This window comes from Taurulus bubalis (genome assembly GCF_910589615.1).
Source record: "Taurulus bubalis genome assembly, chromosome: 2".
Classification (NCBI taxonomy): Eukaryota; Metazoa; Chordata; class Actinopteri; order Perciformes; family Cottidae; genus Taurulus; species Taurulus bubalis.
The window spans coordinates 22,093,223-22,109,619 of NC_136590.1; the positions used below are offsets into that span (position 1 = coordinate 22,093,223).

General features: G+C 41.8%; 1 protein-coding gene across 1 annotated transcript; it reads left to right on the forward strand.

The window, feature by feature from the left end:
• Positions 1-1,560: 1,560 nt before the first annotated feature.
• Positions 1,561-15,428, forward strand: dtx2 (deltex 2, E3 ubiquitin ligase; the record flags this gene model as incomplete). The annotated part of the gene is made up of 8 exons (XM_079214548.1): positions 1,561-1,885; positions 2,483-3,071; positions 6,794-6,852; positions 10,765-10,832; positions 11,035-11,202; positions 11,553-11,714; positions 12,764-12,853; positions 14,887-15,428. The coding sequence occupies 8 exons, from the start codon at positions 1,561-1,563 to the stop codon at positions 15,127-15,129; spliced, it is 1,704 nt and encodes a 567-aa protein (XP_079070674.1). The 3' UTR covers positions 15,130-15,428.
• Between the last annotated feature and the right edge of the window lie 969 nt (positions 15,429-16,397).

Sequence of the window (16,397 nt, forward strand, 5' to 3'; positions counted from 1 at the left end):
TTCTTTTCCGGGAGATTAATGAACATCCTGCAGATAAACAATGTTTAGTATTCTCCGAGGCCGCGGTATAAAGATTAGAAAGCAGTTTGTTCTAATCTTTAGTATATTTTATATAATCCATGTTGTATCAGTCTTGCTTGGTATTCTGGACAGAGTGCAATTCACGCAAATCTACTATATATATATATATATATATATATATATATATATATAAATGCAATATATGAATATGAATATATATATATATATACATCAATATACTGTATATATATATTAGTTAATTAATGTATTCATCTTGACTAAATAATATATATATATAAATTCACTATATGAATGTTAATATGAATGTGTATATATATATATATATTTATATATGTATAGATACATATATATATAAAGTAATATATATATATATATATATATATTAATTCATATATATATATAAATTCATATATATATATATATATATATATATATATATATATATATATATATATATGTCATCAACTTTGGTTTTGATGAGTACAAATTGAAACATATTATATTTCCAGTCAGCTTGGTTGACAACTGTGACCAAGGAAAACTGCTACAAAAACTGTTGTAAATATACATATGTTTTTGTTTGAATAGCTGAAGTTGGGTTTTACTGTTATACCCATTCATCTCCAGTTGAGGGCAGCAATAGTATTGAGGGTGATATAACCTCCTTAACATAAAGAAGCAGAGAAAGAATGGACAATGAAGAGGTTTGTAAGAGAAGAAGAATGCAACCTTCAGGTGCAGCCTGTAAACTACTGATTTAGAGATGAGGACAGTTTGTGTACTCAAAGCTTTTTTTTCAGCAGCAAGCAGCAGCAACACAGTAATCATCTATTTTGTAAGTTGATGTATTAAATACATTTCTTTACATGGATTTTCTCTCAAACTGGGAATAATTAATGCCTTATATGTAACTAACTGAGCTAACATTCCACAAATGCTTGAGGGCTCAACGTTTCCCACAAAAAAAAAAAAAAAATCACAATTTTAAATCACTATCACTCAATTTAAGATAATAATTTATTGATCAGGTGCTTTGTGGCGTTTAAGCGTTTGACAGCCTACCACCACAAACAAACAAAATCCCATCTATGGTTAGTTCCTACAAACGTGCCTCGAATTGAGATTTTTCCCGACGGTCCCTGAAGGCAGCAGCGAGAGGAAGGAAGGAACCCTGGCAACGCTGTCACAAAGCTAAACGTTATCCGCGTTCCTGCTAAACCCTCAACATGCACTTACATGTTTAGCGAGGCTCTCTGACGTCTAATATCCACCTCATAGCTTCCTCTAAAGCGTGTTAACGAATTTACAATGGCGTGTTTTAACGAGCCAAGCTAGCAGACGTTTTTGTGTGTGTGTGTGTGTGTGTGTGTGTGTGTGTGTGTGTGTGTGTGTGTGTGTGTGTGTGTGTGTGTGTGTGTGTGTGTGTGTGTGTGTGTGTGTGTGTGTTCCGTCTTAGCCACAATCAGTTGAGCAGCTAGCTAACCAGAACGAGTTGTTTTGTTAGCTTGGTTGAACATCATGGCGATCGTGTCTGGCTCCTGCGCCCGGGTGAACGGGTCCAGAAACGGGCCCTCTGCCTCGGCGTCGGCGGCCACGCCGTCCGGGTCCGTGGGACAATCACAGCCCATGATTGCGGTGTGGGAGTGGCAGGACGACCTGGGCTACTGGCGGCCTTACAGCGGCCAAGTGAGCGCACACATCGAGCGGTGTTTGGCACCGCGGGGCCCGAGAGGAGGAACAGGAGGACCCGGCTCTACGAGCATCTGCCTCGGACAATCAGACCCCAGCCTGTCGCCTTATCTCATTGACATACCGAGCTTGAAACAGTTTCGGCAGGACACGGGTGAGCCATTTACATCCACATGCACGTTATGTTTGGCGTCTTTTTTGTGTGCCTCGAAGCACTCAGGCCAAGCTAGTAGCTAGCTACCTTAGCATTAGCTTACAGGAGCGCTGTTGTTGTGACGAGTGTTTACATAGCTGCAAGCTAAGCTAAGCTAAATTAAGCACCCAGGAGGAAGTTGTGACATTTATGCAACTCTGTTAGATGATGAGTATGTGTTTCCCGACTAACTTATCCACGCGATGTTGCTTCTTTCAGCTGATTCGTGCTAACTAGCTAGTTTGACTTAGCTTGTAAATAAACAATGACCTAGCTAGTTGTTATAACACACGTATAGCAGAGTAGGTGCTCTTAATAATGTTAACAAACAAGCTTATAAAGCAGCAGCATTAGATAAATAACTGAACTATAATAAATATATATATATGTATGTGTATGTATGTATGTGTATGTGTATGTGTAACTGGGGACTTGTCTTTGTTCCAGCCCCACTTTAGAATTCAAGCTGAACATGTGGATTATTTTTTAATATATGGGGCTTTAACAATGTGGCTTGAATGTTGTGTTTTAAGTGACAAATCCTCTTTTTGTTTTCAGGAAAGACCCGGTCAGTACGTCGGTCCCTATTCGCCCAGTCCTCGGGCCTCGGCAGTGGCGTTTACTGGGAGTGGCTCAACGATGAAGGAGGGTGGACTCCATATGAGACTCGAACCTCTATCCTTCTGGAGCACAGCTACCAGGCCCGCCAGGGCACGGCGGACTTGGGCCCACATGGATACAATTACATAGTGGATCTCACGTCTCTGGCCCAGGTCAACAAAGCGACAGGCTTCAGGCGGCAGGTCCGACGGCAGTGCAACCAACCCTACCCACTGGCCTCCTTGGGGCCCCCGGCCATCCCCTCGGGCCCCGCCTGCTCCTGCCAGCAGTGTTTGAGCCACAGCAGCACAGGACCCATGCCCAGCCGCTCACGGCATTCCTTTTCGTCGGGCAGTCTGAACCGGCCCAGTCTTCAAGCGACAGGGAGGGCCGCCACGGCTCACCCCACTTCTGTCTACTCGCCGTACCCGAGGAGACCCCTCTCTGTGGGGGGGATGTCCTGGGGCAGCCCCTGGCCTCCACCGCCCTCTGGAAGCCAACTCTCCGCACCGCCCCTGACCAGCTCTACCAGTGCCAATGGGCTGAGGTTGGTCCCGTGTGGGTGGGGGGTTGGTTGGGAGTTTTGTTTGTGGTGTAGAGCAAAACGACAGCAGAAAATGTACTTATGATGATCTCAAAAAAATGCATTTCACAGGCCTTTCACCACCCTTCCCTCCCCGTCTGTCCTGTCTGTCTCCACTTTGACCTATCGTTTTAAAACAGGAATGACAAAACACTATCTGCAGCTCAAGCCCTGCAGCGGTATGTTTGTTTTGGCTCGGCTGTCGGCGTCATCCTTCCTGTCCCCAACGACACAGAGAGCTACCTTCAAAGACAAACATGCTCACTGAAGTGGTATAATGGCAATGCGGTTCACTAATTTAGTCTCATTTAGTGTCGTCTCAGCCAGTGGAAATGAATAATAGGAAGGTGGAATGCTGGATGTTCTCACCCAAGCTCACCCTGTGCTTTGTGTTGTGAATGCATCCTCTTCATTTCTGCAGCTATTGCTCACACTTCTCAATGAGGACCACATACATTAGGAAGTCTAATAGCGTTTTTTGCATATTAATTCATTTTGACCCAGTGGTAAGAGTGGTAGAGTATTATGCATTATTATTATTTTCAGTCATCTTACAGCATGGTGCTACTATGTGCTGGTGTGATAGACACTTGCAGGAATATAAAAAAAGAATGAAAAACTGTGTTATTTTCCATCGTGGTTACTTTTCATTCTCCATTCAGGGATTTATTATTTAAGCTACGTCCCTGTTGACTGTAGGTGAGCTGATGTCATGAGGGCCTCGTTCTATCAGTGGCACGTTTCCTCCTATTGTGTTACCGTGTCCTCTTTTGTGGCCGATGAGTGATCAATGAGGAGAGAAAATATCCGCGGGGATTTGAATGTTGTTTGAATGTTTTGTTCTTGTGTCATCATTTCTTCAAGACTTTAAAAAAGAGGACGAACAGGATTAGTGCTAAAACACTTTGTCAATGAGTGGATTAGTCGAAAGATAAATGTAAAGAATTATTTTACTAATTGGATAATTTCATTTATTAAGAAATGATGCCAAACATTAGTTGACTCCATCTTCTTAATTGTAAGGATTTGCTGCTTTATCCAGATTATCGTTAACTTGATTTTTTTAGTGTTGTGAACTCCGACAGCTTTGAGCTCCGATAAACTGCGTTTTGATTGAAGAAGTTATGAACAGAAAATAATTCTGATCAAAAGCCTTAAACTGGATCAGGTTCCGCACTTCAAACTCTTGTAAATGTGCATTTAATTTCTACAACGGCTGTTTTTCCACAGTTAGAATAGATGGGTGCATATTCCTTAGGGGTGGGAATCACCAGAGGTCCCACGATACGATATTATCACGATACTGTGCAGCGTCGGAAATACACAACGGCAAAGGGCAAAACTGCCCCTAAGAAATATAATTTTGCCCCTGATATCACTAGGAGAGGGGCAAAAAATGCCCCCATAATTTCCTCTAATAATTATGATAATTTAATGAACTTAGAAATGTAATGAAATTAGAAATGCGCCGCCCGCGTTTAAATCAACCGTCTGGAGTTCCTGTCACTCGTAGCGCCGCTGCTCTCACAGCTGTTGCGCAACACACAGGACAACATGCGGACACGCCGCTGCTCAAAGATGTAAAATAAAGCATCAAACTGGCTGCTGGTCCTCTAGCAGTGCTGGAAGCGGCCATCTTTCAGAAGCACTTCCTCGCGTGACATCCACCAAGCTGTGTGGCTACGGATAATATTATAAACCCAGACACGAGGGCGTTTGACGTTCCGAGGTTTTTGGGGTTTTACACAACAAGTATAAAGCAGAAAGAGGGGTTGTTTCCATGGTGGAAGGCTAAATGAAAACTGCTTGCATGGAGATAAGCCCCGCCCCCTATTCGGAGCATCCAGCTCGAATGACAACATCTATGACATGTTGGTCAGTTTGTCTGCTTGACAATCACATTTTGCTGCAAGAAAAATTACTGAAGTGAGATGAAACTTGATCTTCTTAGATACAATATGTTGACAACGTTTTCCTTTTGGGGACAATTTGCGGTGGAAAAAAGAGAATAAATCGCAATACTCAATATATCGCAGTATGAAATCGAATCGTGGGACCTCTGGTGATTCCCACCCCTAGTAAATACAACGTGATTAAGGTAACACAAAAATCAATAAATATAATTTTGAATTATAAAAAAAGAAAGAAAACTTATAATTGTTAATAGTTGTTTAAAAAAATGTAATAACAATGAATTACCAGAAAGAAATAAGAAGAAAATTGAACATGATTGTCTGATTTATGTTTTCTGTTTGTTCTTTTTTTCAAAAAAATCTAAGAAAACACTTTGAACCTGTAGACTACTGCCTAATAGTCTTATTGTTGCCATTTGATGACAATTGCTCATATACTGTAAGCCTTAAATATGTATATTTATTATCTTGAACAAAGGTTAAATGTTATTTCACAAGTTTCAAAAAGTGCCCCCAATTTTTATTGAAATGCCCCTGGATTTCAATAAAAATATGTAAATGTCCTACCCTGATATTGCGATTTATCACCTTTTTTTCAACTGCAAATTGTCCCCAAAGGAAAACGTTGTCATCATATTTTATCTAATTAGATAAAGTTTGAGTGACAAGTCCAGATGTTTGATTTAAACGTGGACAGCGCATTTGTAATTTCTTTCTCTGTTGTCTCCATGTTTGTTTTGACCAACTTCCTACCAATCACGCTGATCCGGGACAGCCGCTGACCTCACCAGAAAACAACACAGCACCATCCAGTGGGCTGAAAAAGCAATTGATTTTATTATTCTAGGACCAAAAAGTTTATGATTGATATAAAAGAGATCGATACTTGCCGTCTGTGTATCGATAGAATATCACCACGCGAAATATCGTGATAATATGCTGTATCGATTCCCCCCATACCCCCACCCCTTGGGCGACTGTGGCTCAGTGGTTAGCACGCCCGTCTTTCAATCAGAGGGTCTGTGATTCGAACCCCGGCTCTGATAGTGCATGCCGTTGTGTCCTTGAGCAAGACACTTAACCCCTGGTTGCTCCCCGTTGCTGTGTCTATGGTGTATAGGGCAAAACATGTAAGTCGCTTTGGATAAAAGCATCAGCTAAATGTAATGTAGTGTAATAATCCTTGGGTGTTGAGTCACAGCTGAAGTCGGCGTTACCTTGTTGTTAATCCGTCTCACGACCTCCACGTTGAGCTGTGAAGATGAACTGAGTCGTTGTCAACTATTAAATGAATCGCCAGCTGTTTTGATGATCTATGAAATCAGTTTGAGGAGGAGGTTAACTCAATTTTAAATGTGAGTATTTTCTGGCTTCTTTTCTCCTCATGGTCAGTAAACTGAAGGTCTTTGAGTTGTGGACAAATCAAGACATATGAAGACGCCGCTTTGGGGTTTTGAGAAACACTTTTTTGACATTTTACAGACCAAAACAACCCATAGAGAAAATCATCGACGGATAAATCAACAATGAACCTAATTGTGAGTCACTCCCAGTGATTCAACTGGCCGGTCTGAACGTTCTGTCGGTAATTCCCAGCTAATTCACGGAGCGGGTTTGTTTTCCCGTCGTGTGGCACCAAAGCTTTTTTCCCCTAACGTCACTCGTTCTTGGAAACCAAACCGGCCAGAAGTCTTTGTTTGCTTTTCCCTCCTCGCTTCATTGTTGCCGTTTTTAACTGACCGGCTGTCTCTGTCCTTGTTTCCTGTCCTGCAGTGTTCCTTCCATCTCTGTGCAGCTGAATGGATCCACCAGCGTAAGCTCTGCCCTGGCAGGTAAACGGGTCACTAACCAGCCGTCTACCCGACCGACGCTCTGTTTCTGCACCACACCTTTCAGTCAAATGTTTGTTTTATGTTCTGTTTTATGTGCCCTTTTCTTTTCTTCTCTGCGTTTTGTCTCGTGAGTGTCGGTCTGTTTAAGAACAGCAAGCCACAAAATAGCTGGAAGAATTTATTATTATATTAGTTATATTAATTATTATTATAGTTAATAATTATATTATACATTTATACATTTATAAATATATATATATATTTTTTACCTTAAGCTTATTCTAATTCTGTGTTAGGAGGACCCAGCAAAATACACATTTCATTGTATAGAATAACTCTGTTAGCTGTGCATATGACAGTAAAACATCTTGAATCTTGAATTACCACTTAAGAAGTTTCCTGTTCATAAGCTCCAACCTGTTCAATGGAGTTTATTTTAATAACAATAATTCAGAATTTCATATTGAAAGTATTGCAATATTTAAGAATGCCTTGTCAGCAGGGGGGCCAGTTGCAATTGTTATAAAATGGCAAACTTGACATGCAAAGTGAGCACTTCTGTCTTCCTCCTGCTGCACACTTCTCAAATTAGAAACTGGGCTTCTTGGCCGCGATAAGCCGACTGAATCAATACAATCAGCCCAGAGGAGACTCGTGGACCAAGACCTCATTAGTGAGAAGAACCGTGTCGTGACTCTGGTGAATCGTGCGCTGCAACGGGCGCACCGCCCGTTGTTGAACAATAATCTCAATATTGGTTAATAAATGATCATTTTGGCTTTCTGCTGGATGTAGAATGTAGGCGTTGAGGGACCCAAAAAACCCAAAGTGTGTAATTGAGTTTTGCCTCCTATTATCAAACTGGTAAATATGTCATGTTTCAACTAAACCAGGGGTCAGCAACCTTTCCTAACCAAAGAGCCATTTTGCCCTTTTTTTCCACACAAAAAAATGTGTCTGGAGTCGCAAAAGCTATTTGATATCACAGCTTCTGAAGTTTTATATATAGTCATAATAAATATATATATATATATATATATATATATATATATATATATATATATATATATATATATATATATATATATATATACAAAAAACTATAGTTTGTTGTATTTATGAAATTATAGAACAAGAAGACAATTGTTGACATTGTATTGCTATTTTACCTGTTTATAACTATCAAACTCTTATGAAGAGGAGACAAAAAATAGTCACGTGTCGGCTACATTGAGATCAATTAAAAGCACAACTATGCAATCCTTAAATACTGTCTATAAATGTGGCTCATGTGGTAGAGCGTTCGCCCTGTAATCACAAGATAGCAGGTTCGATCCCTGTCTTCACGTGAGTTTTACATTTTAAACGCATATCTTTTGCTACGTGAGCTCCGCAAACGGAGGAGGACGGATCCGTCTTTACTAGCGGACGCCTCAGTGTCTCATGAGCTGCCACAGAACCAGCAGCAGTAGTTGAGTCTGGAGACTTGATCAGCTTCCTGAAAGTATATTTACTTTGCTCAGTTTACTGCAGCAGTTGAGGAATCGCTCTTCTGCAGCTTGACACCTTTCAGCAGATGCTTGTTCTGGAAGAGTCTTTCAACATTACATTTTTATTTTTTTGCTAATTTCTCGCCACATAGCAAGCAGACAGGTCAGCAGCATCGTTGGCAGTGAAAGCAAATGAATATGTCCAAGCAGAATTAAACGCTCCACTTTCCTCCGTGACTTTTCTTTTTTATTTATTTATCCATTGATAGTTTAGCGAGGGCAGGGCTCTGAATCACGAGTAGCCACCTGCAGGGAAAGAGGCTTGACCGCTACGTGACAGGATGTGATGCACATTTTATATTTATATTTAAACATTTATTTAGATTTTTAGTGACCCAATATTACCTAAAACTCCAAGATAAGAGGAATTCCCTTTGAAAGTTATTCCACTGGGCAAAAAAAAAAAAAAACATCTTTTTTTTTTTTTAAAGAGCCGCATGCGGCTACGGAGCCGCGGGTTGCCGACCCCTGAACTAAACTGTCCAGTAAAGTCCCATCAACTTGCACTTCATGTCCTTTTTCATTTGTAAATCAATGTTGTATTTATTATAATTTTTTCCTCACAGGGTACATAGAGTTGCCTTTTAGATGATCACGCTTGAGTATCGCCTCATAGTGTAAACCATTCCTCAGCGTCTTCCAGCCACCATTGGTTTCTCAGTGCTGGGTTACTTAACAATCCAAAAAACAGAACAAAACATGTTTTTAGTTTTTTCCACCGGGAGCGACTCAATGCCGGGGTTTGTTCTGTGTGTGTGAATGAGGGGTTGCTGCTACATTTCTCATCCCTTTTGATTTGTTCCTTTCTACTCCTGCATAATCTCCACTTGCTCCCAACCTTGCCCCGCCCCATCCCGCCTCCACCCCCACCCTACCCTACCTCCCCGCTCCAGGCATGGCCTCCATTTTGATGTCAGCGGTGGGACTCGGCGTGCACTTCACCACTGCCCCCCTCCCTCAGCAGCAGCAGCCGCCACAGCAGCAGCTACAGCAGCTACAGCAGCAGCAGCAGCAGCTACAGCTACAGCAGCAGCAGCAGCAGCAGCCTGCTCCTTTCTCGCTTCCTCCTCCTCTCCTCCCCCAGGCCGCCAGCAGGCCCAGCAAGCCCCACAGCAGCAGCAGCAGCAGTTCAGTTAGGAGAGCAAAGAGGCAGCACAGGAGAGGTAGCTACGGCGCCACCAGCCCTTCCTCCACCTCTCTCTATTGCTCCATCACCACCACCACCAGGCTTCAGAGACATTTCATCCTGCATCAGCTCACTTTCATTTGTTGTCTCGTGTTTAAAAGGGTCCACTGATCCACTTTAGTGCTGCTGCAACTGCTTCTTGTGCAACTGTCAAACAAGGAGATGAATCTGACCAATGTTCTCCAAATCTTTGACTTGTCTTTCTGCTGAGTTCTTTTCCCTCTAATATCAACTTCCTAACGACCATAAAATCCTCTCAAAGATGCACAGAGCCACCCCTATTTCCTTTACAACCTCTAAGTGTCTAAAAATACCTCAGAATCGCACAAATGCTTCCTTAAAATGTGTAAATGTAGCCTCCGAATAATGCACACAACATCTGCTATGGCCTCCAGCATCAAGAGACGTCCCAGGAGCCACTGCTGCAGCGCCGGGCGGCAAAGAAGAGTCAATCAATCAATCAAAGGCTAAATGATCGGTGGCCGTTTCTAAAACCTGGTGTTTGCTCATAGAAGAGTTGACCCTGTTGGCCATTTAATCCAAAACATCAAAAAAAGTTGTATTTTAAATATTAAGCTTTGCTTCACTGCTGCTTCTTTATTTCTGCCCCCCCATCTCACATAAATTACACCTCCTCCACACACTCTGTCTGACAATTTGAACTTCTTGATATCAACACACACACAAGTATGTATGTATGTATGTATGTGTGTGTGTGTGTATATATATATTGTGTATATTGTGTATATATATATATATGTGTATATATATATATATATATTGTGTGTATATATATATATATATTGTATGTATATATATATATGTATATATATATATATATGTATATATATATATTTATTTATTTATTTATTTATTTATTTATTTATTTATTTATTTATTTTTTTCTCGCGCTTGAGAATACGTGTTTGCATGTTTTGCATCCTGTGCAGTCAGATGGACGTTTTGTGATTTCGGGATGTTCAATTAGCAGCAAACTGGACTCTTTTCTTTGCATGTAACTTAATGTTTGACTGAAAATCCCCCCAAAAAATCATTTCATTTTCATTTTTCTTCTCGCCAGATTCCCGTCTTTTTGTTAGGCACTTTGTTGGAAACACCATTTTTAGTGTCTGGCCTGTTGCCGCTCATTCATCACTTTGTGCTTTTCTCTTTCAGCCTCCGCTCAGAGACCCGAGGACGTGATTCAGCGCTACATGGAGGTCGTCGCCGGAGTGCAGGATGAGGTAAATGGTTTGGTTGTTTTTCCCTAGAACAGAAGGTTTATTCGTAGTGCTTACTAGAGGCAAACTCATCCGTTTTTACGGCTCACTTGTTCAACAATAAATAGAGATTCCAGAGCATTGAGATGGATCGTTCGTACGCCTGCAGGCCTTTTTTATTTCTTTCCTGCGAAACTAAACGCACATTCCCCCGGGTTCCCCTCAGGACTGTATCATCTGCATGGATCAACTGTCCAATCCGTCCGGCTACGAGACCCAGTCCACTGAGGAGGGTGGGCGGAGCACCCTGCCAGACACCGTGGGGAAATTCATCAAGTGTGGACACACCCTGCACATGCTCTGCATGCTGGCCATGTACAACAACGGAACCAAGGTACGGTATTTAGTGTGATGGAGGGACGTGAAATGTGCCTCCCAGGTGTTTGCAGAGAGTTAGCGGAGAACATCGACATATCAGTCTGTATCTAGGATTGTTAATACGTGTTGAAACAGCGGTATGGTCCTTTTTTTAAATGTCCTTTAACAGGCTCTTTTTCGCACCACAACATGTGTTATACTGTTTATTTAGCTGGTGGAAGCATCTGGTTGATGAGAACAGAGCTATTGTGACTTTGAGAGGGAGGAGAACACGACGAAACAAAAGGTCTCATCATCGGATCGATGGAGACTCGATCAGACGTAACCAGGTTTCCATTGATTGCTCCGCTTGTGTTTGGTCCTCAGGACGGCAGCCTGCAGTGCCCCTCGTGTAAGACAATCTACGGAGAGAAGACCGGCAACCAGCCCAAAGGCAAGATGGAGATATACAGCATCGCCCAGTCGCTGCCCGGCCACCCGGACTGCGGCACCATCCAGATCATCTACAGCATTCCACCTGGCCTGCAGGTACGTCTGCTCAGGACGCATGGGAAGCTTAAAGCCAGTCTTTTCTTTTACACAAAGTAAATCAAAGCACAAAAGAATCAATGTTTTTTGGAGCACCAGATGCCACAATTTCTCCTGAACTGACGTTATGGTCAATGACTCGACAATTATAATCATTAGAATAACTTTATTTCTGTAGCACCTTTTTTTTTAAACAGAGTTTACAAAGTGCTTTGACAGACAAAGCAGCAAAAGCAATTAGGTATCAACGTTACAGATCTTCCGATAGAAGATAGAGTTGCATAATGGGTGGTTTGGAGCCTTAAACGCAGGTGTGTAGTACTGGTGTGTACATGTGGTGATATGCTTGATGTACGTTCAGATAGCGAGTAACGTGTTGTTGTTCCTGTGGAGCACAAATGAGCCGCTAGTTAGTTGCCTCAGTTAGTTTGTTGCCTGTAGCATTAGCTGTCAGTTAGTTTGTTGCCTTTAGAGTTGGTTGCCTCAATTAGTTTGTTGCCTTTAGAGTTAGTTATGTTAGTTTGTTGCCTTTATAGTTCGTTGCCTCAGTTAATTTGTTGCCTTTACAGTTAGTTGCCTCAGTGAGTTTGTTGCCTCAGTGAGTTTGTTGCCTTTTAGAGTTGTCTGTTAGTTTGTTGCCTTTAGAGTTGCCTGCCTCATTTAGTTAGTTGCCTTTAGGGTTAGTTGTCCGTTAGTTTGTTGCCTTTAAAGGAAACCAACTAACTATACATTTTGCTGCCATGAAGGAAGTCAACTTCCCCGACGAGTGGAAGTTGCCTCCAGGTGTCGCAATGTAGAAACGAACCCGGGAACTAAATCACTAATCAAGCTGTCAAGAGTTACCGTGTTGCTGAATCTCATGATGAGAAACTGAAGAACATAAATCACATTTCATGAGCCTGACAAGCTCCATAAACGTGTGATTTACTTTGTGTTTGAGAGCTGAACATATGAAATGACTGGAGGAGGAACTACAGTCTGGGCTGACGCTCATTCAGCGATGAGGCGTCTTTCCATTCATCAGTCACGTTCTCCTCCTCCTCCTCCAGGGCTCGGAGCATCCCAACCCAGGACAGCCGTACACCTGCAGAGGCTTCCCTCGCTTCTGTTTTCTACCCGACAACGACAAGGGCCGGAAGGTGAGAACACGTCACAGCCGGGACAGAACCTGCACCTTTACGGTTCTACGTATATGTTCCCCGACTCTGCTTTCTCTTAATCGATCCCTGATGAAGTCACCTCGTAAACAACTGAAGTCAGTTTAAATTGTCAGCAGGAGAGCTAGCAACGTTAGCAGCAATGTTAGCAGCACCGCTAACGAAGGTTTACTTCAGTGACATTACGATGCGTTCAGGCTCTGCTCAGTGAGAATGAGTACTGGCGGGAGGTAAATGATAATGTTCTCATGACGTCTGTAATCTAGTAAAATGAAGAGTTGGTGATAAACTACAATAAATCCATGTCTTCACATGAATATAACATGGATATTAGAGATTAATTATGAGCCGTTTATTTTTTTTACTTTTACTTTAGCTTTAAGCTCATTATTATACTTCAACCACTATAGAGGATTTTAACAAAGGAAAAGGAAAACATTTAGAATATTTGATGGTTTACTGGCTACTGCGGTTTTAAAGTTTTTTTTGGACGATGACAAAAACAATAAATAGTCAAACAATAAATAATCTGGACGCTTGTAGACGAGCTGCTAAACGACAAAACAATCTGTATCTGCCAACATGGATCAATAATGATCGGGGAGCTCTAGAAATTATATTTGCTCGTTTTATGATCCCCTAATGAATTAATATATTTGTATTTATTTTAACTTAAACTATTTGTTGTATGCCTCCAACAATCATTTGCAGAAGCTGCAGTTTACATCCACGTCTGTCCAAAATATCATCACTTTTTCCTAATTAGCATAATCATTGAGGGTTTTTTCGCCCCAAAAACACTCTATCAGACCACAGGCCCAATCAAGCACTCAATCAATAACCCGCCACGTGATGAGAACCATCAGGAAGTCTCGCCTCACTAGGATTAAACTAATAACCTTCTGTGATTATCATGATGGGATGTTGTTTCCATGGTGAATCAGCAGCTCACTTCCTGCTTGCTGCTCCCACGCTTCTATAAATAATCTCCGATCGGATTAAATTATTCCAGTCTCAATTTATCTGGCGACGCGGAACACAGATTAGTTGTTGACAGTTAGCGTTAGAAGCAATCAGGGGATTAATGCGTTTCATTACCATTATTTTAATTTAATTTTAGTTGCCTATTTATTATAAAACGCCCACGTGTTCTTTGTTTAACCTAGAACCCGAAACCCAGAAATACAATGAAGAGAAAATGTTAGTTTTCAGAAGCTAATCTGTTTCTGTGCGTCTTCAGGAAATCTAAATGCAAATTATTCTCTTGGTACATTTAATAATTTTGTTCTATAAAATGTCAGAAAACAGCGATTTTAAAGTCCTCAAACCCCAAAGGTATTCCGGTCACTTCAGACAAAGACGCTGTGAGAAGCTGGAACCAGAACAACAAATATACCACCAATATACAGCCACAGCTCATATGATCACGATATGAATACCAGACCCTATTGTCCTTGATCTCTAACGAATCCGGAACTCCTTGCCTTTAAAAAAAAAAAAATATATATATATTATTATTATTTTCAGCATAAATATGATTAAAAGTCATTAAGTTAGCCACAGACTAATACTGCACAGCTTTAGAAAGATTACGACCTAAAGCATCTAAATCTGCAATAATAATCACAATAAACACAAGCATTGACATGTTAGGAAGCATATTCAGTCCAAAAAACGTGTTTTTTACGGTTCAGAAATTGAAAAATGACCTACTTTGCTTGCACCATATCAAACTGGATATCAAAATGACCCCCTACTTCCGCATGGGTTAGGGATGCACTTTCAGAGGAGTCTGAGGATCAATGAGATTGCAGGATCTCATCGGAACTGTGGATGAGGAGATTTCTCATTTTCGGGAGACAGGAAAAAAGGGGTGTTGTGTTTATAAGGCTGCACGAGTCAAAGTTGCGGGGAAAAAAAGTAGCGAATTATAACTTGAATTTCACGGTAAATGATGAATAAATAATAAACACTTGGTGTAATGTTGGCTCTCCTCGTCTCTGCTGTGGAAACAGGTGCTGGAGCTGCTGAAGGTGGCGTGGATGCGGCGCCTCATCTTCACCGTGGGGACGTCCAGCACCACCGGGGAGCCCGACACCGTGGTGTGGAACGGCGTCCACCACAAGACCGAGATGATGTCCAACATGTCGGGCCACGGCTACCCGGACCCCAACTACCTGGAAAATGTCCTGTCCGAGCTGGCGTCTCAGGGTGTGACGGAGGACTGCTTCAAACCTCCGGGCGGCGGCGGGAGCTAGGTCACGGCTCTAAGCTCCACGCCGCAGAGTTCAAATCCCCGTTCTGTTTTTGAGTTGGTTCATTCCCCCCGCCCGGACCTCACAGCGCGGGACGCGAGCTGAACTGACGGCGCTTTATTCTCCACTACATTCCTGCTCGCCACATTTTCCTGGAGATTAAACTTCCTCATTCTGAGCCTTGTGTGTGTGTGTGTGTGTGTGTGTGTGTGTGTGTGTGTGTGTGTGTGTGTGTGTGTGTGTGTCATCTGTATAAAGAATCTCTCATTAAGCACTTTAGTTCTGACGGTGCATTTAGCGGAAATGTGGGATTTTTAACCCTCTGAACCCTGAGCAGAGGTTTCGGTGGGGGAGGGGAGGAGGGGGGACGCGCCCTGGTAACGTTGTACCTTTTTCACTGCAATATATATATAAAAGTCCTGCACTCCTGTGCAAACAGAAAGAATGATCACGGCTGGGAGCAGAGAGAACTCAAACATGTCTTTTGTGCAGAATAACACAGTTATGACAAAAAATACATAAATGCACGTTAAATTTCTGATACAAAATTTGGAAAAACACTGGAATCTATATACACAACCTCTAACAAGTGTTGGAAGACAACACATGGAGGCTCTCTGTGCTGTATTCATTGTACAGCCTCTTCGCTCTGCGTTCAGTCAAAGTTTCACTGATTTGCCGCCGGTCTCAGCCGAATCAATCACGGCCTCCTAGTTGCGTTGAGCTCAGAATTTTATGTTTTTTACAGGATCCGTTTAAAGCAAACGGTTCATTTGGGTCGAGATTGTGAAATGAGACATGCAGAATAAAATGTTTTTGGTGAAATATCACGATTTGAAGCTTCGTTTCGTTTTTCTTTCTCTCTGGTGGTAGCCTTCGTCACACACGAGGTGTTCAAGGACCGTCGGAAAAGAGGAAAATCTGACGATAATGGAGTTTTTACAGCTTCCGGCTGTGTGAAATGGAGTTTTTAGCGATTGTTTAAAGAAAACATGCGTTTGCATCCTGCCGGCAGGTTCTTTTTGGGGTTCAGAGGGTTCTGGTTCAGTTGTTTCCAAATTGGGAGGTTATGCAATTAAAGTGTTTCTGCTGAAAACCTTTTGTGTTTAGCACAAAGACACTGAAATTATTAGTAGCAAAGTGAATCTATATATGAGCCTATCTGTTGAGAAGAGGCAATACTTAACTGATGTGAATATAAAAAAACTAAATTGTGTCCACAAATGCCAGTGGAGGAGGAAACAGCCGTGTTTGTTTTTAACATCTAACTC